The sequence below is a fragment of the Opisthorchis viverrini genome (genome assembly GCF_000715545.1).
Source record: "Opisthorchis viverrini unplaced genomic scaffold opera_v5_302, whole genome shotgun sequence".
Lineage (NCBI taxonomy): Eukaryota > Metazoa > Platyhelminthes > Trematoda > Opisthorchiida > Opisthorchiidae > Opisthorchis > Opisthorchis viverrini.
In genome coordinates, this window is record NW_008751962.1 from 39,678 (window position 1) to 63,274 (window position 23,597).

Here is a 23,597-nt window from a genome sequence, read left to right on the forward strand (position 1 = left end):
CTCTCCTTAGGAAACAGGTTCGCCAGTATGGAAGCAAGATTTCACAAGTGTCATGAATGGACTGGAGTGGTAATGGCATTACAGTTGTTCCGTAAATCGAACAATCGGGGGTTGTGATTCCGACACAACCAAGAACAGGTTCTGCTGAGGGGTGCTAATACCAGTAAAATCTTCGTCACTTTTAGGCGCATCAGCCAGAATAACTACCCATAAAATGAAGAGGTCCCTTCAATCGAATATGATGTGTTTACGGGCCTTGAAACAAAAGGGTTTTCGTTAATTCTTCAGGTAAAGGACGGGTTTTGGATTTTCTTAGTTTGGGGAACGAGGCAGAGGAAGTTAAAGGAAAGAGGTCGCGACCAACAGAAATACCTTTGGTCGACTGATTACTATGGACTATGATGGGGAGTCGCCCGTCTGCGACAATCTAACACAGCGTCAGCGAAAGCAAATATCTATTCTGCTGAATATCCACACTCCAAAAGTTGGAACTGTCATATCGTATTTAAAAACTATTCATAACTGTATGTATACCAGTTGTCCATATTGACCGATGCCGACAACTCGATCTGTTGATGGAGAAATTCAGTAGCACGTGTAAATAGACGTCCAAAACCAGTACGATGCCGCCAACACAGAACCAGTTGTATATAAACAGAAGTTCTGGTATTGAACGGGTTGGCGTGGGCCGTTGGTACAACGAAACTAAACTAATCGTATTGGTTAATGTCACTTGGTACATCCAAGTCAGACGACCAGCATATAAGTAGTGTGAGACTGTTCGACCAAAGTGTCAGGAGGATTCGTTGATTCTGTCGACCAAGAGCATGAAAGGCTCGATCACATTGCTCCTTGAGTTGATACTGTTATGGGGCATTTTTGGCCAAGGTAAGTTTTGCGAATAGACAGTGCTATAAATGGTTATGATTGCTTGAGAATTAGGAAAATGGGTTATGAGTAAAGGTTGATTGAGAGACGAAATGAGACGTCAGAAAAATACGTCAGTACTGGCGCTGATATCTTTTTAATTTCCATCTCCAATTGCCAAAAGTTTCAAATGTATGGCATTGCCTGCACCACACTGAATAGCCAAGTATCCCTGCCATCCTTGTCCCTGCGAATAAGTACGCGGGATTTCTGTTCGACTTTTCGCTGAATGATTTTGTTCAGCATAATGTTGTATTCGAAAATGAATTGAAGGGTTTTCAGTAAAAGCGGAGAATCTAGTGTAGTTGTCTGGCTACCCAATAAGTTACTTTACCAGGAGTGGATGGCAAAGAAGTAAAAATAATTAAGCTAGATTGCGTATACAGTAATAAAGAGGTCAGATGGAACAGACTCACTAATAATCGTTCTCTTTAATATAGTTCGTCGTTGGCCCAGGTCAGCGAATAAACAATAATCCAATCATGGTTGTCCAGGGGTCTGTTTCTGAACAGTTCCCACATATAATAAATTCCGAAGATAGTCTGAAATGTTTTTATACCAGAGTTAGCACATGAGACGCGCGAATGACCGCTGTGGACGAAATCAAAAGAGAGAGTCGAAGCAGGTGACCACGTTTGTATTGCGTGAAATTGTACAAGTGCGCGTTTTTGTAGTTTTTCGTGTTCAAACAAAGAACGATTATGCAATCGACAAAATACGTAATGTTATAATGGAAGCAAAATAAAGGTACAAAACACCATACTAGCTTCAAACCTTTTTTTGTGATGCTCTTTCCTCTTGCGCACACCAAATACCCAAAGTGAATTGCATTTAGCACCCGTTTTTCTTATCTCGAAATAATACGGATGTACAAATGTTAAAATCCATCAGACATTTTTAAAAGTCCACATAAGTTTTTGGCGCCTATCTCTGTAAACCTCCGCCAAGGAATTTTGTGGAATAGCGTCTCTGAAGCAATGTCCACACGGCGTCCACTTGCAACCATTTTTGATCAAAAGTTTGACCTTGGGATATTCCAGTGTCTTATATAGTATGCATGAGATGTACAAAAAACCCCAGGGGGACCATTTTTGTAGAGATTTACTTACGTCTATCTAAACAAAATAATTCCTGCAATGTTGTAGAATTCCGGCTGCAAAGCGCGAGCTGGCCGACGCAGGGTGATAGGTAATTCCACTATCGTGGTTCCTTCAGTGTCAATAGAAATCAAACAGATATGAAATACCTCCACAACCTGTCTTGTGTCCCATCGGTCGTGGAATACATGAACTTGGTGCATCTGAAATCTGCTCCGCGATGATTCAGTGTCCCAGAATGGTCGGTACTGGCTGTGAACAACAAGTGTCCAATCATTGAGTGTCTGACCGTAAAAAGTTTTAGAACATCCATTAGTCGAAAATTTCCCTCAATACCAATAGAAACTGAACAGTCGTGTTATTCGTCTACCGTCGAGTAGAATGTCATACATTATGTCCCCATTAAGCTGAGTGTGAAGCGGAATGCAAATACTTGCTTCAAGATCAGGGTTTAGTATGGGCAGCCTCAAACTTTAAGTGATGATCTGTTAGTCAGAAAAAGTATAGATGAATCGGATCATTTGAAAATTGTATATTACTTTCTAAACCACCTGTCAAGCTATTTGATCAGTTCATCAGCGACAACAGCTTATGGCGATCTTAATTTCTCAGAAAAGCAGTAAAGCAAACTCGGGAGAGTAAATATTCTGTCTTTTTTGTGTGAAGTGACTTACTACACTAACATTTCTGGTCCTTTATTGTGCGGATAAAGCAACCTCCTAGTAGCTTGTACCTGACTTCTGAGACTATGGGTACACAAAGGGTGCCAAATTGTTGCAGTAGTTTGCAATGGCTACCTCGTTCCTCAATCTTGGTTGGCAGACTTCGCAACGCCATGCACTATGTGAGTCCCAACATCTCTTTATGCTAAAAAGTCCTTTTAACAAATTAGTTATGTCCACAGGATTAACCAGAAAGAACCAATCTTGCGGGTAGCTAACGCGCAAAACTAGAATTTCTTCGAGAAAATTCATCAATCGGTGAAAATTCCCAAACTTTGAGTAGACAGATTTCAAAACAGGTCGATTTTGTAGATAAGAGATGAATAATCCAATAGGACCGGTGCTCAAATGACAGAGCCACCAAAAGCTATCCAGACCTACTAGTAAGACCATCGAAAACTCTCACCCAATGAACTTTTTTGTGCCTCAGTCCACAGCTGAATGGTGCCCACTAAAACATGAGATCTCATGAAATGTAAAACAGCTAAGGTGACCCGGTGATAAATTACACATTAATTTGATATGCATGGTTCATTTAGACCACTTGTTTTTGCCACATCTTTTCATGGCCTACGGGTTGCAATTGAAGTGGAAAACATGGCTGGCTAAGCCGGGATTAGGACGTTATTGGTGAACCGGTCCAAGTACAAATAATGGCACTTTCAATAGTGTAAGCAACATGTCGAGTCACACAAATTTACTGCAATTTAGCGATTATTCACCCATTTGCAAACTAATTTGGTTTTTTGAGAGACTCACCTGGAACCCAGCTGAATCACTCGTTTCCAGGCAACTGAATGTACTGCACCAGGCCGCCTCAGGTTTCGGTCGCTACGATATCAAGATACATGTATATATTTGGGATGCACTACTCATAAGGTTGCTGAGGTCGACGGATTTTCAGCAACCTTATGAGTAGTGCATTACAAATATTTACTGTGATCGAATTGCTTAAGACAGAACAGGAGACCTTTTCAGCTAGCTCCTGAAAGCTATGATCATAAAATCCATCTCGTATGAACCGATTTGTCATTTTCTACTGTCATTAAAATTGCTTTTTGTCAACACCTGAAAACACTTGACATTAGGCGACTTTGCAAGGCCATTCATGTGGAACGGTGCATTAGCTTACAGCAGTTTTTTTCGTTTTGTCCACAAGGCACCAATGTACTAACCTTTTACCGAGTTAGTTTTAAATTTCCTTTCAACTTGGCACTACGAAATGTCCGCAGTAATTGCTGTGGTGCGCCAGAATTCGCAAAAGATCGTTCATTTCTGGGGGATTCTAAATACCTGACTCTATAAGTTGTTGGAGGACAACACACAAGTGGGCGTATAATTGCCAGGACTTGTATGAAGTTTGAACTAAAGACTGAAACCCAAAAACCTAGAAGGGAATTTTACAGATAATTTGCGCTACATGCGGTTTAGCTTTGAAATGAAACAATCCAGTTATAAAAGTAAGCACACACAATACACACACACACACTCAGTTCCATACCATTTGGGTTTCAATTAGGACCTCAATGAATCCCAGATGAAACTCTCGTCCATAAGATTCTTCAACAAAATATAGTGCACAGAAGTCGTCTCATGCATGAGTTGGAGCTTTATTCCAGAAATTAACAGTTTATGTTCCCGAGGAAACTACTCATAAGGTGACTGAAATCGCTTTGTGAGCCCATGATCGGGTTTCTCCCACTTGGATCTCTGCAGGTGGGCACATCTCCTGAGTTTCCTCAACAGTGTGTTCAAAATAAACTCAGATTGTACGAATTTTGTGAGACATAATCATTTCTACGCGAATTTTTCTTCAACGAGAGATTCAACTGAGTCTCTCAATCTATTTACCCTCAAAATAGTGTACTGCGATTTCTCAAATACTGTGCCAAACAGAACATAAGGAGGCCTTCATACGGCAGATTTAGCTGAAACGTATCTATAAGGAACGACTCGGGTGTTATTCAGTAAAGTCTCTCATAAAGCATGAATGTACTTAGCAAATTTTGAACAATTCGGGTTCAAGTGAAACTCGGGGACTGTGCCTGTCCGATGAGCTCGGCGAATGGTGGGCTGTCAAAGATTAATAGCCACCTTATGGATAGCGATGCGTTGAGAAAAAAAATGGAATACTTCCCAGATGTAGATCATGGATATGATCCTGAACCAGCAAAAGTACCATTGCATTGAACATAATATACTGCAGTCTTCCGCATGTTCGAAAATGTAAAAAACCCACCTTCTGACACTTTCTAAAAATATGTTGAACAAAATTAGCGCCAATATAATGATCTCTTATAATATGTAATTTCAGAACTTCGATTCGTTTGAGGATTGTTCATTTCTGTCCTGAATGCCTCCCGACGTCTTGCGTGGCTTTTCCGAAGCTTATTGGGGGGTTGACCAAAAGTACGGTACCCAAGAGAAATCTCTGAGTACACAGGTTTCAGTGGTTGGTTCAAAGGGGAACCGGATGCCGCGAAAAAAAACTTTGGAACGGAAGTTTAAAACGTCAAAGTACAACGTTGCCGACTATGATGGTATAATCCCAACGTTTCAGCTAACGGGAATAGCCTTTGCCGATAGCTTTTACGACACCTAACGCAGATCCCACAAGGTAGCAGAAAAGTTGGGAAGACAAACCTAACCCGGTGTTTTTCTTTCAACACCGTGTCACAGCTCTATTTTACAGTTGTTTTACAAGGAATACGAGTTCCTCTGTGATTTTATTTTGTTAAGAATTACGTGAAGTATTGTGGACTGAGGGTCTGAAGGTCTATTCTGAACAAGCCGTTTACTCAGAACCTGACAGAAGTATATCCACAAGTTACCATGCAAGGTAACCGGTCTTCAAACTTCCACAAAACACTTGGTTAGATTTCAAAATCGCCAAAAGATGTAAACTGATTATACCCTAAACGCAGTGATAGCCAGTTGGATAAATTCTCGCCCTCAAGTGTGGTCTCCTTCTCCCAGCGTTTTGTTAGGAGTCTGTCATAATTAGGAACGATTTGCAAATTTGGTTCATAGTCACACCACTCTCGTCTGGATCGTCCTCCAGTTCTGACGTAATTCTTCCAGCGAGTCCACACCAAACGGAGGCACTGGACTCGAGATTCGCTCTTATTAGAGCTCATCGGTAGTGCATATCGAATGGTCGTATCTAATCGGATTTGAACCCCTCACATCTGACATGCGAGGCCAGCGTTTAACCACTACTCCACCAACAACGCACGTTGGACGCATCTGAATTATCACTTCTGAACAGGCGAACGTGTTCACACTTGAGCGATGTGATTGGTGTGCCCGACTTATCGAACGACGACCCAGTAGCTCTCCTGGTTGTGACGATCGATTGACCCACCAGTCAGGACTTCACAGTTAGGTAGCCAATTGCTGGGAAACCACTAGATTTTTTCCTTGAGTTCGTTTCCATATTTTATCGATTCATCCGCCTTATGTGTATTTAGCCCTCCATTTAGAAATTTCTCAAACACTATCTACTTTATATGAACATAGTGTTCATCGTGCAAGCTAACTTGGTGGTCCTAAATAAACTCGTAGTTTGGTGAAATACATTCATCTGCAAATGAAGTTCGTCTCAACGGGAGATTCAACTTAATTACGACTATATTCAAGCTATGGTTGTATAGTTGCTTGATATGGCACGTCAGTCACATGGTCTGTGAAAACGGTTCGACAAACTACGACGGATCTCGTCTTTCTTGAAGTCCAACCGGTAGGCTCAGTCAAAGGTTTCCATCAGTCTTGTGTTCCATCTGAACATTACGAAGTTAGCGAGAAACGAAGAACAGAAGAGCTATCTACAAAGATAACTCCTCTGTACTGTTCTTCTACTCTTCTTCTAATCATAAGGTTGCTGAAAATCCGTCGACAGCCTGTTCCGCCTGAGAACATCACAAACGACAGATACAGCTGGGTTCCAGGTGAGTCTCTCGGACAACCAAATTAGTTTGCAAATGAGTGTATATTCGCTAACAGAAGAGTTAGTTCGGATATGGCTGAGTCTCCCACTGAGGTCGAACTGGTTTGCGAATGTGCGTATTTCGCAAACTGCGTTCCATTTAAGTTCAATCCGAAAATACGTCGACGATGACTCAGGGATTGCGCCCACGTAAGCATCGAATACGGTGGTGGGAATTCGAGGTTTTCAGTTACCTTATGGGCGTTCCGTTGAAAATTTTGGCATTTTGTTTCTCAAGCAAAGGTGAGAGAATCAGTTTTCTGCGTTGGTTTAGTCAGCATTACACCCAGCTGATAGGCCCGCTGTCGATGACTTCTCTTTTGTTTCATCTATCAGTTTACACAGTCAAATTATTTTGTGTTTGGAAAACGATGAGTTCATTGTGAGCGGCGAAATTCCTGGGCGCGTATTATGCAACTGCTTTGCCAGTAAGTATAACTAGACGGTCTTGCATGGAAACATGTTGCTACTTTTGATTTAGTAAGGGTATGTTTTTACTCCAGAAGAACTAATAAAATTTGGATAGATGTATGCTCAAAAATACTGATATTTTGCTTTCATATGCGTAGATGTCATCGGCTTTCTTTTGCTTTCGGATCTATCTTCACCCTGAACCATCCCCGGTACCTCGACTATCTCAGAGTCTACTCAGTCGCGCTTCAAAACGCTTTATACGGGTAAAAAAATTTCCCCCTTATTAGGGCAAAGCAGTGAATTACCACTTATCCAGTAAGCCAGTAATGATAAAAACGAGCGGCTTTGCAAATCTGAGTCACTCAAAAGGAACTTCCAGTGGAATAGTCGGATATAGTCATTTCATTTTTGAAATGGGCCTGTGTAGAACCCTCCAAAAATGGCAACTGAAAATAACGTCCTCCAATAAGCCATGATCACCGACCGCTGAAACAAGAGTTTAAGCTTAAATTGGTTTCAATGGGTAGTATCTTAAATAAAACCATAAAGGTGAACCGACCAGGTTATGTCCTGCCTTTTTGTTCTTTTTATTCTGCCATTCACTTCACGTTTTCATTAACATCGTCTCTCTTTTTTCCTGTGTGTGAGGATTGACAAATCCGCCCTTCAGTTTATGAAATATCTGTTCTGTGGCATTGACGATGGCATGCAAAAGCGAAGATCCAAATTACAGTTTTTTAAAGAACTCAAGAGAACGAATCCAAACCCACCGAGTTCATGATGGCGGCTTGTATTAATGTTCTACAGTTGATTACCGATGACCGAGATATTGATTCATCATCATCATCATCATCATCATCATCACCATCATTCTCCTCCTCCTCCTCCTCCTCCTCATCATCATCATCATCATCATCATCATCATCGACAGCATGATTTCAGTGTTGATGCTTCACTGCCGTACAACTACGATTCATTTGAAAGCCTTATTGTGAAGAGAGAGAATAAAGGTGGACGGACAAGGGACTTAGCGCTAGCTTACTATAATCATTCTGAGATGCCTCCGGATACTCAGCCAGACAACCTGCATAGAAACAGACAACAACAACGCCATCAACATCCATTGAATACCATATTTTGCTGTGTCTCTAATAAGGGGGATCACGCGGTTCCCATCCTGGCGTGTGAATAGCACTGACTGCTCCCAAACGTTCCGTAATCTCCTTCATGCCCCTCCGCTAGCCCACAGGTTGGCCATCATTCTGCTTCCGCCACTCTGAATTAGGAAACAGCACTCCTTGGCAAGCGATGGACAGGCATGCGCAACACATGTCCCAACCAACGTATCTTCTGGTGTTGGACCAATTCTTCAATGGATGTACCCGTTGCACAACGGAAAACTCGCTTCCTAACTGCCTCGTTACGAATTCGCCGACACCAAAACCACATGAGCTATGGTTCTGAGACAACGATTGTCGAACACCTGAAGACGTCTCAGGCCCGCTGCTCGAATAGGCCAAGTCTCACAGCCATACAAAAAAACAGCCAGTACTGTACCTTGATACACACGTCCCTTCAGATTCAGGGATACACCACTTTGACGCCATAGGTGTCTCAAATTGCAAACGCTACCCGAGCATTCACCTCATCTGTCACACTACAGTCAGAACTAATACACATTCCAAGATACGGAAAACGCTCCACAACTTCCAGTACCTCTCACTAGATTATAAGTGGCGTGCTCAGTGATTGCTTATTCAGGAGCATGATGCTACAGTTTGTTGATCCAGAAAGCAGAGTGTTGCCCTGACTGACCCCATTTGACCCATAAATGCCCGTTTTAGATGTCCTTCCTTTCTGTCTCTTTACATCATCTTGCATCCGTAACGTCTGAGGATGGTAAAAAAAAGCTTTAACAGAACGCAACTTGTTTTAGTTCTGACGTTACTAAGTGGATACAACGGATCAGGTTGCCAATTAAACGCGGGCAACATCAGAGGTCTGCATCGGAAAATAATACATGTATCGTTTGCGTAATTCAAAGTTCTGCTCTGCAATAACAGCATCTGTTAGGATACCCTGCGTCAGAATTTCATTCTTCGAATTAGATTATCATAACTCTGTCACATTTGTCAAATGGCATAAGGTTTATGAAAGCAATCCCTTCTGAGGTATCACAATGGTTGAACAAATTCTTTGAGAACTATATTTCACTATTTTTATCGGCAGAGTATAGCGTCAGTGGTTAGATTTCGGTTCATAGTTCAGTAATCTTCCGGTTCTGTCAACGTCTAACGTCGATGTCCTAGATTTCATGGAAGGCACGTCTGTCCCCGATGCAATGCTCCAAGTATTGCTAGGAAGCGCACAATGCCGAGTACGAATGTCCCTTATCTCTGCACTTAGGATACTTGTTTGTGAATTCCTTTCAGTTAAATGCGTGGATTCGACTATCACGTTGTGCATTCACTTGCAACCTGGTGATGTAACCGGTAATTATACGTTTCGAAACAGGCCCCAAAAATAAAAGTCCACATGAAGGCAGAGTGTCCGGATTTTATGCAAACCAGTTGTAATATCTTGATTACTTTACGCTGAAAAAAGTGCCGTAAAACATTTATTTTGTGCACGAAGCCAAAGTTTTAGCAGCCCTATGTTGCTCTGCTGTGGACCCACCATTGTTACGGGTTAATTCATGTGTGAGTGACCGTTTAGTGATATTGCAAACAGTCTGATTTAAACGCAGCAGTGGTCGCATTCTCTTAGCATTTTTGATACGGAATCGATATTTTCCCATCTTTAGCTAATACGGAGTCATTTTGGGATGAAAATGCAAGCAGTCGTAGGAAGGCCGTGGTGTACGATAATTCCATACGTCCAAATAAACAATCGCAATATACACTGTTTTAGTGGTCACGTGACTCAATCTGTCATTCTTCAGCTGTAACATCCTGAGAATGAAGTGACCGTGTTTGTGATAACAAGCTCAGATGACCGAACTCGTGACTTCCTTCCTGTCAAGCTTACTTCACTACCTGTATGACAGAACGGTAATGCAATTCTTTGCATGGAAAATTCCAATAACTCAGTGTTCACAACCGTCAAACTCGCAACCTGTGGTAATCTTGCGTCAGTCACAACCCTCTTCCTCTGTTCGTTCTTTGTCTTCAGGTACTGGACTGTCGTTGATAAGTGAGTCTGAACTCAGCTCCAATAAGTGTGCATTGGAAAGCTAGAATTCGCGTCCGCGCCTTGTGTCGATGCGGAACGCTACCGAGTGATCATGGATATATTTGTACTTTGTACTTTATCAACTATTCGCTCTATTCCTCAAACATTCCAATCTCTTATCATTACGTCTTTTGCTTTTTTATTTTGATTGTCATATCTGGGTTACCAAATCATGGATATGTTCCAAAAACACTGGCTGAACTCTTTGTAATGTACTACTCATAAGGTCGCTGGAAATCCGTCGACAGCCCACGACTGGTTTCGTCCTTCTTCGGGCTCATCAGGTAGGCGCAGTCCCCGGGTTTCCGTCAACCTTATGTTCTACTTGAAACCAAATTTCACGAAATTAGCGAATATACACTCATCTTCGAGAGACTCACCTGGAACCCAACTGAATCTTTCGTTTGTGATGTTCTCAGGTAACTGAATGTGCTGCACCAGGCCGCCTCATGTTTCAGTCACTACGATATTCGAGATAGCGCGATACATGTACATCTTTGTAATGTACTAATCATAAGGTTGCTGAAAACTCGTCGACGGTCCACGACCGGTTTCGCCCTTCCTGGGGCTGATTAGGTAGGTGCAGTCCCCGAGCTTCCGTCAACCGTATGTTCTACTTGAAATTGAATTGAACGAAATTAGCGGATAACACTCATTTGCAACTTAAATTGGTTTTGCGAACTCCCTCGTTACAGTTGAGCAATTACGGGACGACCGGTACGTTGCTGTGGGATTCCTTTTCGAAAACTATGTGCCTACAGATAGTCTGTCTTAGCTAATCCCCAGCTGTTGTGATTTCCACGCACTAGTCTAGAAGACCCTACCGGGATCAGACATCTGGCCGCATAAAAGTGTCGTACTGTATCTTCAAACGACTTGCCATGTTACACTGAAAACGTCTTCATGCTTTTGCAAGATGTGAGTGCATCTTAATGAGCAAATTGAGGTTAGCATTCATTGCAGGTAAACCGGTACCTGCTTTTCGGAGCACCGGGAGTGGATTGTCGGTTAAGGTGGAAGTTGCTAACAGAATTTTATCGGACCGACTTGCTTGCCATAAGACCACTTAATGAGAGATTTGGGCAATCGTTTGATGGGAGCGCAAATGGATTCGTAAGTCCTTTATATTAACCGACAATTAGTGAGTCACGATAGGCTGACGGAACAAATCGGTACGTGCGCTGTACTGATACTAGACAGCTCACAAATACACCCATCTCAAATAACCGTGGTGTACTGTATCTCTCCTTTAGGCTACTACAGGTGTTCAAGCATGACATAACCTGATTCTAGCTCGTGGACCACGCCTAGCAGATGAAATTGTAGAGGGATAAAACCGACAATTTGTCATTGAATGGCAATCAGCAACCTTATGAGTAGTATGCTACGTCAAAAAAGCACTTTGTAAGAGGCTGGTCATTCTGTTATATCTACCTAGTATCACGCTACCTATTAAAGTATGCAGAATATGGCTGATTACATATCTTAAATGCACCAATTTTTTGAAGTAGCAGAGCTTATTCCAACCCACCTGATATTCTGCTGGACTCCAAGTTACTTCCGAATGTGTTCTCAACGTTCGTAACAAGAATGCTTTAATGCTGTGCTTTGATCACTGTCACCTCTGCCGCTCACCAGATCCAGTATAAACAATTTTGGTGTACTTATGATTGTCATCTTTGGCGTGAGACACGGTGTATGGCGTATAACTGTCATGTGGTTGTTGACTTTTTAGTCCAGGTACTCTTGTGCCACCTCCGGCTATCACAATTTCATTGTTCTGTTGGTCCAGTGTACTCTCTACCGGTTTACAGAAATAAGTAGGCTATATGGGTACGGGACAGTGGAAGGTGGATCAATCCATCCAGCTGTTAGTCTTGAGAAACTTAAAGCTTAATCTCGAGTATGCGAATGGTGAAACGGTCTGCCAGAAATACACTTCAATAGACGTGGATGAACAAGTAAACTTTCATATATTCACCTTAATAGGATCTAAGCCGATTTTGCAAATAGAATATCTTGATAATGGAGAACTCAACTATAGATCCACAAATTTGGCGTTTAACTCCTCATGAGTATGCTAGAACACATCATTGTTTGAGAGAACGACATGCATCTAATCTTAAAAGAACTAACACGTGCCCCAGAAAACATACACCTATATGGGATGCTTCCTGAAAGATATCTTTGTTAGTCCAAAACGAAGAGGCACTTTTAAAATTTTTGGAAAACCATGAAGTCTGGGTTTTGTCAACGAGTGCACGTGAATTTTTGGAGTTTGATATACTCCACAATGTCTATATTAAATTCTTTTCGTGAGTGGATGGGAATCTTAAAGTGTCTCAATAGAATTTCGCAGATTAAGCTGCCCAGGAACGGCGTTCAGTCGTTACCTCATCCCTTGTTGAAGAGAAATCTGATCTGTAAATTCATATGTGAACACAAGAATCCCTGCCAAATCGTTTTAAGAATTTTTTATCGGTTTTTAACGTATCGGGTAAATCCTAACACGAATTTTACTCGTTGTGCAACAGAAAACGAGAACGATATTGGAATCCCAAACCAAAAGGAAGCAGCTTCTGATGGCTTCGAAAAAGATGGTGATGAATCGACTTTCCTGGCATCGGAATTCCCGGGTCATACCACTGATGAAGGTAAGACATACGAACTCTACACTTTATGTGTAATTAACTAGTGATTTCTTCTTTACTCATGCTTACAGATAATTACTGTTAGGAGAGCAGTTTGACATTTGCGGGTCGTGTCAATGATTCTTGAACATAAGAGAAACTCAAATTTTGTTTGTGATTCTTCCTCTAAAAAATCTGGTTGTTGATCAGGTGGCCTGTTCGCCGAGCTCGGTTTCGGATTGCAAACGCTTCATTGGCGTGCAAGCCGAACTACGTGCTTGACGAATAGATCAGCTGTCATCTGATCAGCAGCAAATTAACCCACTCAACATTCAGAGATGAACTGATCGAAAGTTATCTACGATCTTTTGAATAACTGTGCCTGTTCGGAAAGTCACATATCCTGCCGGCGTGCCTGATAATAACTGAGTCATCCACTTGGATCTGTTCCAAAGAATCTTCAGCCAAATGAGATCTCTCGTTTTCCGGACTTATCAGGTGGGTTTACAGTTGTAGAGCAATAGCCACTAAGATCTCAGTCACGGGATGTTACCCCAAGATTGCGCGTCGTCAATTATGTATCGTCCGGTAAACCTTTAGTTAAATCCAAGGCTTTCAGCGTTATAAGTATCAAACCTCTCGCTCAGGTCAGTATCCAGTCCAAAAACTTTCCAGCAAAATGAGAAAAGCACTTTACTGCGAAGTCGATTATTATTATTATTATTATTATTATTATTATTATTATAGGAACGAACTAAATGGCCACAAGCAATCGGACAAGAAAGTACACATCTTATCTGTACAGTTTTTGAAGACTAAACATTCCCGAAAGTTCTTTTGGACTTTCCTAAACGTTCATAGAAAAACGTACATTGCGAAACTGTAGTAATAACCTTTACCTGACATCCGATGCGGGGGTGGGGGCGGAGCATGGACAAGAGTTCATAGAGGACGTGTATGTTTCATCAGTAGTATGCACCATTACACCGGTAGTCAGATGACTATTCAAATTAATTACCAAGAACCACCTCCATAATCAAGCTCATCAGCTCCTGGGCGCATAGTTTAGAGGTAACAATCCACAAAAGGTAATCGAAGGAACACGTCAGATCCGTCAAGGTCCTTTCTAAAGATTTATGGCAAAGAATGTGTGTGTGTGGCTGACAGTTTCGACATAAGAACATGACTTCAACTTGATAGAAAATAAGGTCTATAAAAATGCAAATGAATAAAACCAGGCTGAAATCATTTGGGACTTATTGACTCACGTTCGGGGTAGGGTCTCCACTAGACAGCATGCATAGATAGAGCATAGCTCCAAAAGGCACACAATTATCCGGTTCCATTTTTATGAGATGTCAAAATCAAAGTAGATCAGAAGCATCACCATTATAAAAAATTCCCTGAGCAACCCATTATACAAATTCTAATCATTTGTGCTCCTTTTACATACGGCTAAACTGTATTTACCTGCAGTTTTAGCTATTTTTCGTCTCCAGGTTACAGATATAACAAACATAAAAATTCACGACCAATTCGGATCGTTTTCTAGAATGGAGCATATGAAGAAAAGAACATAATCATAGCCGTATGGACCGTTCGGGGAACACGGATATTGGATCTTATTCCAACTGATTAGAGCGCGAATTTTCTGCCGGAAGGTCCTTGGTTCGAACCCGACCTCTGCCTCTCGACTTCCTCTGTCTTGGCTTGGGCGACCTGGCAGGATCCCAGCTCTCGTGCTTCCTCCTGGTTGCATAGCAGCTAGGCACCGAAATGGTGCCACAGTTGAACAATTTCGATTTTTCATGGATCTCAGATATCAAAGAACATCTAGAGCACACATGAGCTCTTGTAATTGGTGTAATTCTTTGGCAAAGGTTTTCCACACAACTTTAAACGGTGATTCTTTCCCAAATGTTTATGTATCTTCCCAGACCCATCTAACTTTGACGTATGTAATTTGCCTATGANTGTACAGTTTTTGAAGACTAAACATTCCCGAAAGTTCTTTTGGACTTTCCTAAACGTTCATAGAAAAACGTACATTGCGAAACTGTAGTAATAACCTTTACCTGACATCCGATGCGGGGATGGGGGCGGAGCATGGACAAGAGTTCATAGACGACGTGTATGTTTCATCAGTAGTATGCACCATTACACCGGTAGTCAGATGACTATTCAAATTAATTACCAAGAATCACCTCCATAATCAAACTCATCAGCTCCTGGGCGCATAGTTTAGAGGTAACAATCCACAAAAGGTAATCGAAGGAACACGTCAGATCCGTCAAGGTCCTTTCTAAAGATTTATGGCAAAGAATGTGTGTGTGTGGCTGACAGTTTCGACATAAGAACATGACTTCAACTTGATAGAAAATAAGGTCTATAAAAATGCAAATGAATAAAACCAGGCTGAAATCATTTGGGACTTATTGACTCACGTTCGGGGTAGGGTCTCCACTAGACAGCATGCATAGATAGAGCATAGCTCCAAAAGGCACACAATTATCCGGTTCCATTTTTATGAGATGTCAAAATCAAAGTAGATCAGAAGCATCACCATTATAAAAAATTCCCTGAGCAACCCATTATACAAATTCTAATCATTTGTGCTCCTTTTACATACGGCTAAACTGTATTTACCTGCAGTTTTAGCTATTTTTCGTCTCCAGGTTACAGATATAACAAACATAAAAATTCACGACCAATTCGGATCGTTTTCTAGAATGGAGCATATGAAGAAAAGAACATAATCATAGCCGTATGGACCGTTCGGGGAACACGGATATTGGATCTTATTCCAACTGATTAGAGCGCGAATTTTCTGCCGGAAGGTCCTTGGTTCGAACCCGACCTCTGCCTCTCGACTTCCTCTGTCTTGGCTTGGGCGACCTGGCAGTATCCCAGCTCTCGTGCTTCCTCCTGGTTGCATAGCAGCTAGGCACCGAAATGGTGCCACAGTTGAACAATTTCGATTTTTCATGGATCTCAGATATCAAAGAACATCTAGAGCACACATGAGCTCTTGTAATTGGTGTAATTCTTTGGCAAAGGTTTTCCACACAACTTTAAACGGTGATTCTTTCCCAAATGTTTATGTATCTTCCCAGACCCATCTAACTTTGACGTATGTAGTTTGCCTATGAGTTTTCCCATCTTTTCTTCACACGTTCGTTTATCAGATACTCAGGAACCTACCAGTGCTGCGGATGTAACCGAGTCGCATCCAACTGTTTTACAGGAGGCTGAGGAGAACGGCCCAAGCCAAGGAGAAAGCCCCAGTGACCAGCTTCAAGATGGTGAACGTAAGTGATCAAACATATGGTGCGTGGTTCATATCCTCAGCAAAGCAGCTGGCCGTTCCCCATTTAACAGTAACATATATAGGGCTCTGATGAGGTAACATTGGTTAGTTTGTTTCCTGTGTACTTTGGACGACGTGCGGGATAATTTTGTTCAGTAACCTGCGCTTTCGGCTAGTTTGAAAATACATCTTGATGGGCACAACGACACTGGGAATTCTGCAGTCCAGTCTTGAGGCCTGATCCGCTGATTCGGTACCTGCATAAAATCTACACCACTGGCGTAAGTCATTTAACTGTTCCTCCAACTTTTCATGTATCAGAACCTAGAAACGTCGCGTTAGATTAAACTTTAATTTCAAACGTTTAGCAAGAACTGTTTAGAGAACTGAGCACACGTACGAACAAACTACCAAAAAAATGGACTTATTCGGTGATTTTCTCCTTGCATAGACTCCCCACCATTCGCGTATGTCATTCAAATGTTTCTCCAAATTTGTTTGTTTCAGATATAGCCTTGAGTGTGACCACACTTAGGCAGTTATCCACTGATTTCGTTTGCACTTTGAGGAGTGTAAATTAGTCTGGTCCCACCTGTGTCTTGTCAATTAAAAAGCAGCATATCCTACAAATTAACGTCAGTTGGGATTATGGAGTCGGTGATTAGGTCGTGTTCTCATTGCGTCCTTCTCAGACCGAGCAGACGTGTGCGTTGTGGCAGTATCACCAGCGCGCAGTTCCACTCCGCTACACAACAACGCATCGAGGAATCCACAACGATGAGCAACGAAACAGTTGCAAAAAATTTCGCCGACCTAAATGGACATTTCAACCACCAATCTTATCGTTGGTTTGCCTGAATAAACAAACGAAAGTTTAGCATTTGAGCCGCCAGCACAAGCGTTATGTTCTCATTATTTTGTCTTAGACACAACTGAAAATGTGCCGGCATCTCAAGGAACTGAAGAAGATTCAAGCACTGTTCACCAGACGGAAGTTGTCAGTCCAATCCAAGAAGAGGATTCAACCGTCCATGTTGAGGCTGACCAAGGTAAGCAAGGTAAATAGTGCTCGAATACTAATCGTGAGGTGGCCTCATCAAGCATTCAATATCTAGACATATGGCCAACAAATTCTGGCTTTCTAATCCGTTTTCCGGGTAGTTAGCTAAGATTTTGTGGCTATCAAAATTATAGCTGGCCACCAGCAAAGGATAGTTTGCGGATGTACTACTTTTTCATGCGTCAGTAGGATATAAGTCCATCAGATTTAAGTAAATGTAACAGTTGTCGTCAATCTGTACCGCGTCATTTCATCAAGGTTCCAAGTGATGTCCTTCATAATTTAGTTGACTCTGTTTTGGACAATACGACACTTTATGTGGAGGTCCTTTTTATATACATTGCTGTAATCTTGGCGCCATTCGGAGCTCTGAAGTATCGAGGAGTTCCACAGCCTCCATTTCAGAAGGCTGTCATGTTTATTCCTCTATATATATCAAGACCGATCGGTGTGAATGTTACAAACGGCTTCTGTTCATTTTTGTGAATATTTGGTCCTGAGGACTTCTAGCACGTTTTTGACCTAACTCACATTTGTATAGCACCACATCTCGATGCCCCCAAGTTCTTGCTTATTTTTCATGCGACAATGTGGAGGCCAAAGATAATTGATTTTTTCGCCAGCCCACATCCATCCTCTAGAGTTTATCTTAAAAGCGCTCCATTATCCTTCAGAATAGTACAAACTATGGATAGTTCAGTTCAAGTTCAATTCCTATGTATTACCTCCGAAATAGTGAGTTTCCCCTCGGTAAACGGCATTCTATCATCTCAGGTAATTAAATGTACGGCAAATTTGTAGTGCATCACTGCAATCACAAAGGCATTTGAGGCATGGTACTTCCAATGAAGTAACCAAGAAAACATCAATCTCGGGTGTAGAACAAATCATTTTACAACAAAGTTGAAGCTATCAGTATACAGAGGAAGATGGAAAACCTCGATCAATTCGATGCATGGAGATTGGAGTAAAACTGTTTTGCCACTTGCGGTATTTACTAATTAAGATAGTTGTTTCTTGAACAAAACTATTCAAAAGTTTGCTCGGAACTCTTCGACGGCTCATGACTAGTTTAGGTCTTCCTGTTTTATCCTTACACATGCTTCAGTATACTTCGAAATGAGGTAAAATCTTGGTAGCTGAGCTGTGCAGTTTGATTGCAAACGTTTCCTCACCAATCTAGTTGACATCATCAGTGCGCTATTGAGGAGCGTAGTGGTGCTTAGCGGTGCGGTGGGTTATGTCTTCACAATCATACTTTGACATACTGAAAGACCAAATGAAAATTCGGAAAGCGTGGTTGCAGCACACACTGCTGAAAACTACCCCAAAAATGTTCCATCGAGTCTCTTGGTAAAAACGAACCGGTGCGTCAATGATTGTCTCACCAGCTGCTTGAAGTTTAGTCTTGAATAGCACATAAAGCTTAGAAGTGCGTCTACTTGATGAGCCCTGAAGAGAAGGAAGATGAAGATGAAGATGAATATCTTGAGAGATCTCAAATATCGTACCTGAAAGACGTGGTGCCTTTATGTGGCATATTCAAGAACGAAAGATTCAGTTGGGTCTCCCTTTGCAACCAGATTTGTGTGCAAATTAGTGTATTTCTTGAACAGGTTAGTTAAATCTGTAGAAGTTTAAAACAAGACGGCCTAATAAAATTCCGTCGACAAATGCTTGCTTCTTGTTGCGATTCAAAAGATGGCTTACCTTCTAGATATTCAAATGTAGGCTGCGTTGAAGAGATCTTGGGGTTCATAGTAACTGCCTGCGTTCAAATATATGCTGCGTTAAGAGAGAGACAAACCTCTTCACTACAAGCTCTGACGACGACTGCTCTGGAACTGCCGCGTGGGAATGAACCTGGAGTTCAAACGTTTAACAAGTATTGTCTAGATAACTGAGCGCACGTACGACCAAAATACAGAAAAAAAAGTTACCTTCGGATTTCGCCACAGGAAATTCTACAGTCCACGTTTGAGACCTCATCCGACGAATTTATCCCTGCATAAACTCTACAGCATTCGCGTATGTCATTCAAGTGTTTCTCCAAATTTGTTTGTGCCAGATATAGCCTTTATCGTGACCGTACTAGGCTGGTATCCATTGATTTCTTTTGCACCCTGAGGAATTTAAATTCATCTGATCCCACCTGTGTCTTGTCAAATGAAGACCAGCATATCCTACAAGTGAATGTCATTTGGGTTTATTCAGTCAGTGATAAGGTCGTGTTCTCACAGTGTTCTTGTGAGCCGAAGACGCGTGCGTTGTGGCAGTATCACCAGCGCGGAGTTCCGCTCTGCTACACATCAAGGCAACGAGGGTTCCACAACGGTTAGCAGCGAAACATTTGCAAAAATTCACACATCTCAGTATAAATTTTGAGCACCAATCTTATCGTTAGCATGCCTGAATATCCAAACGAAAGTTTAGCATTTGAGCCGCCAGCACAAGCGTTATGTTCTCATTATTTTGTCTTAGACACAACTGAAAATGTGCCGGCATCTCAAGGAACTGAAGAAGATTCAAGCACTGTTCACCAGACGGAAGTTGTCAGTCCAATCCAAGAAGAGGATTCAACCGTCCATGTTGAGGTTGACCAAGGTAATCAATTTAACTATTTCTCAAATACTAATCTTGATCTGGCCATCAAGAGTTGATTTGGGAACATTGTGTTTCATGTTCATCACGAAGGAATGTGTCATAATGGTTTTTCGGTGTCTTTCTTTATCCTTACTTTTAAACATTTCGCTTAAGAAATACCAGGGTGGGTTTTGCTGCCAAAATGACAAAACGCAATGATTTAGATGGTCTTCTTCAATTGGTCTCCCGAAAATCATGAGTTGTTTGGACTAAAGCGGGTAAATGGGACTAAATGGGTTCTTTCAGATGATGAGCGAATCGTCCTCCTATGTGGTGGCTCCAGGAGTTTCACATCCAAAACTCTTTCCTCCGAAGGAAAACAAAGCATGTAGGTTTGCTTTTCCCAGTAGGCAGTCCTCTTTAGATCGGACCATACTGTGGGTCACATCGGATGAAGAACACCAATGGTGAACGAGCTTTTTGAACGCTTTATTTACAAACGTTTTGTTCGGTTGGAGCACTTTCCGTGCCGTCGTGGCTGGAACAATGCTTATATCCTTTTCACTTCAGCATTATTTGGGGTCCTCGGTTACTCTGGGTGTAGCTTCCTATTTGTCAGCAAGAAACCACAAGTGACAAGTTTATACCAGAACCGATATCTGTTGTGGTGAGAGAATCCTTTTGGTGTAGCAAAGAGACAAAACTGTCCTCCTTGATTTGGCCAGTAACGGAACTTATTCTTACGCAGAATGAAAGTGAGAGGCGATTTTCTATTCATAGCATAATGGTAAATGGCAGTCGCCATTGACAATGGGACCGATTCTAATCTGGACAGAATATGTTTAACCTTTCTACGCAATTTGTCTTGTATGATCCAACAACAGAATCTGATGCATATCGGATCGGTGAAGAATCTTCAACAGAAACACAAAATTTGTTCAACCTAAAAGACCCTTGTGCTCTTCAAAGCAAAGTAATCTCAAAAGGAGAAGTCATCACCAATCTAACGAGAGTTTTTTCTAGGGGTTCATACCCTAGATGACACCGTTTAACTTGCGAAAAACCCCGAGTTATTGTCGCTTTATCCGTGAAACCACTGTGAAATAGAAATGCGTTTTACATTGAGAGTTTTACATACACCCAGCAGACAAGTCTGCTTCTGGAGCACTCTTGTATTTTCTTTGTAATTTACTTAAGATTCTGGTAAATGGCATACGTTGCATCCATGTTAATCGGCCTCTCTGAAAATAACACTTGCATGTGACGCTGGAAAAACCGAATTGGTTAAGGGCACTATGGTGAGATAAATTAGGCCGTTTCGAGTTACACGTGAGACTACGCATGTCCAATAACTAAGCAAACTGTAGTATCTTTTGAGAAGCTGTTAGCACACTTTTATGCCTGTTGCCGGTTTGTTCGGCGAACCGGACAGTTAGAGTGCGAAATCTACTTTACCAGGTTAGGGGCCATCAACTGTTCATTGCTGTTGTGCCAAGCGTTGAGGTGCAGTACGTGAAACGAGTGGTTTGCTGGCTCATGAAATCGTGTCCCGATTGGTTAGCGTCTTAGGCCTTACTATCTTCGTTTCCGTTTGTGGGAACTCGGACAAGCCTCAAATTGGCCAGTAACACCAAATTAGAGTGCGAAATCTACTTTACCAGGTTAGGGGCCATCAACTGTTCATTGCTGTTGTGCCAAGCGGTGAGGTGCAGTACGTGAAACGAGTGGTTTGCTGGCTCATGAAATCGTGTCCCGATTGGTTAGCGTCTTAGGCCTTACTATCTTCGTTTCCGTTTGTGGGAACTCGGACAAGCCTCAAATTGGCCAGTAACACCAAATCCTCAAATAGTCATCCCCACTAGCGCACGTGTCTTACCGCTCTGTTTGCAAAATGACACACTGATGTTCTTATCCCAACTGGTGATACTGCGTTTGCTATCCGGATCAGTGAGCATGTCATTATCCAGCGTTACACTCTAAGCCACTAGTAACCCATCCACTGACGAAAACCCTAATGACGTTTTTTGCTTGTGTAGTACCACGTCCTCAGGAACATTCCCTTTTGATTCAAATTCTCTTATGGTAATGCAGAACTATAGAAGAATCAAGCCCATACCATTTTCCTGTGTATTTTCAGGAACTGTGACGTTTAAAGAATTTACATCAGTCTCTTTTGAACTACCCTCTTGCCGTCCCAAAGTAACTCTAATGATAATCCATGCCAAAGGCGGATAGTTCAGAGCGCAGGCTTCGCTCCTATTGGAGATCATCGGTAGTGTGTAATCTAGGACATACCACTACTCCATCACAGCATGCCGTCACACCTGGATAGTCACACTGTCTGAACAGGTGGACACATCCACGCTTGTGCATTGTGTTTGTTCTGTACGATGCCTTGAACGACGCGTGATCTTTTAGATCGATTGACCCACCTGTCATGACTTCAAAGATGGTTAGCTCCAAGGAAAGTTTGGAACTCGCTGCACGATTTTCCAAGTGGCTGTTGATGTTACGAAGGTTTCTGAACTCACATTGAGTTTGGTTTGAAAATGATACCGAAACCAGTAAGGCTAGAAACCGCTCGATCCCTGACCCAAACATGCTTTGTAGACTGTTGTCGTTACAAATGAGGCGCTTCAACCAGTACTATGGTGCCATAATCGGGAGAGGACTAAACAGTCCTTCCTATCCGTCACTTCAGCGTATCGGTGCATGAGGATTTATCCACTGAATTGGCCGGAATGGCTTCACTCGAGAACGGCTGCCGTCAAATAAGGCTGGTTGGACCGCTCTCCGTGGTTGTCCCTGTTTGGGAAGGCGAGTTACTTATCGGTTTCGTCAGCGTCCTGTATTCGATGTGGTCAGCAATTTGTCCACCTTAGACTTAGCCCGCATTCCATGTAACATACGATCGCAATTTACTTGAGATGGACAGTCACATTTAGCAGACTCAAGTATCCACAGGCTTAACACAATTTGTGGGCCCCTAAAATCGCTGTCCAGAGAATATGAACTGAGCAGTGAAGCTTCGCGAGAACCACTAACCAAATCACATAGTCATATTGGTGACTACGGATTTATTTACTAGAAAACACCAACTGAACGGTTACAGACTATTGGACAGGAAAACAAAACTTTCATATGCATCTTGTTTATAATTACTTAATAAGCGTTTTCTTCTTCAACACTTCTTCCTGAACTTTCCTGGATATTCATTGACTATCACTCAAATGTGAACAAAAGCTACAAAGCAATTCCGCAAATTCCGTAATAAATCTCACTCTCCAACGGACGCGAAGCGGAGTTACGCCAAAATATATTACTCGCATGCCTCATCAGTAGTATCCACGGCTACACCTGTAGCAAATAAAGAGGGATATCTCAGAAATAAAGTACTTGAGGGTGGTAATCTCGGTTATTTAGTAATGTATTATTAGTCATATTCTGAACACTTCACCCAAACTACCAAACACATACAACCACCGAAGATCTTCTCTGACTGGTTTCTCAAATTTGGAAATTTACTGGTTGGTCGCATTGTCCCCCTTTATACTCCCTCGTTTTACAAACAAAGTTCTTCTGACTGAGTGTAAACCACTGTCAACCTCTATTGATCCAACTTCAGCAGAAAACAAAAGTGG

At 41.9% G+C, this 23,597-nt stretch overlaps 1 protein-coding gene across 1 annotated transcript in view; it reads left to right on the forward strand.

Moving 5' to 3' along the window:
• Positions 1-698: 698 nt before the first annotated feature.
• The window catches only part of T265_09773 (hypothetical protein), a gene marked incomplete at both ends in the record, with an annotated part of 29,647 nt that continues 6,748 nt past the window's right edge, over positions 699-23,597 (forward strand). Inside the window, 6 exons of the mRNA XM_009175947.1 lie at positions 699-888; positions 10,317-10,337; positions 12,911-13,030; positions 16,192-16,314; positions 17,240-17,362; positions 19,855-19,977. Coding sequence (XP_009174211.1) covers positions 828-888; positions 10,317-10,337; positions 12,911-13,030; positions 16,192-16,314; positions 17,240-17,362; positions 19,855-19,977 — 571 coding nt within the window. The remainder of the gene's footprint in view (positions 889-10,316; positions 10,338-12,910; positions 13,031-16,191; positions 16,315-17,239; positions 17,363-19,854; positions 19,978-23,597) is intronic.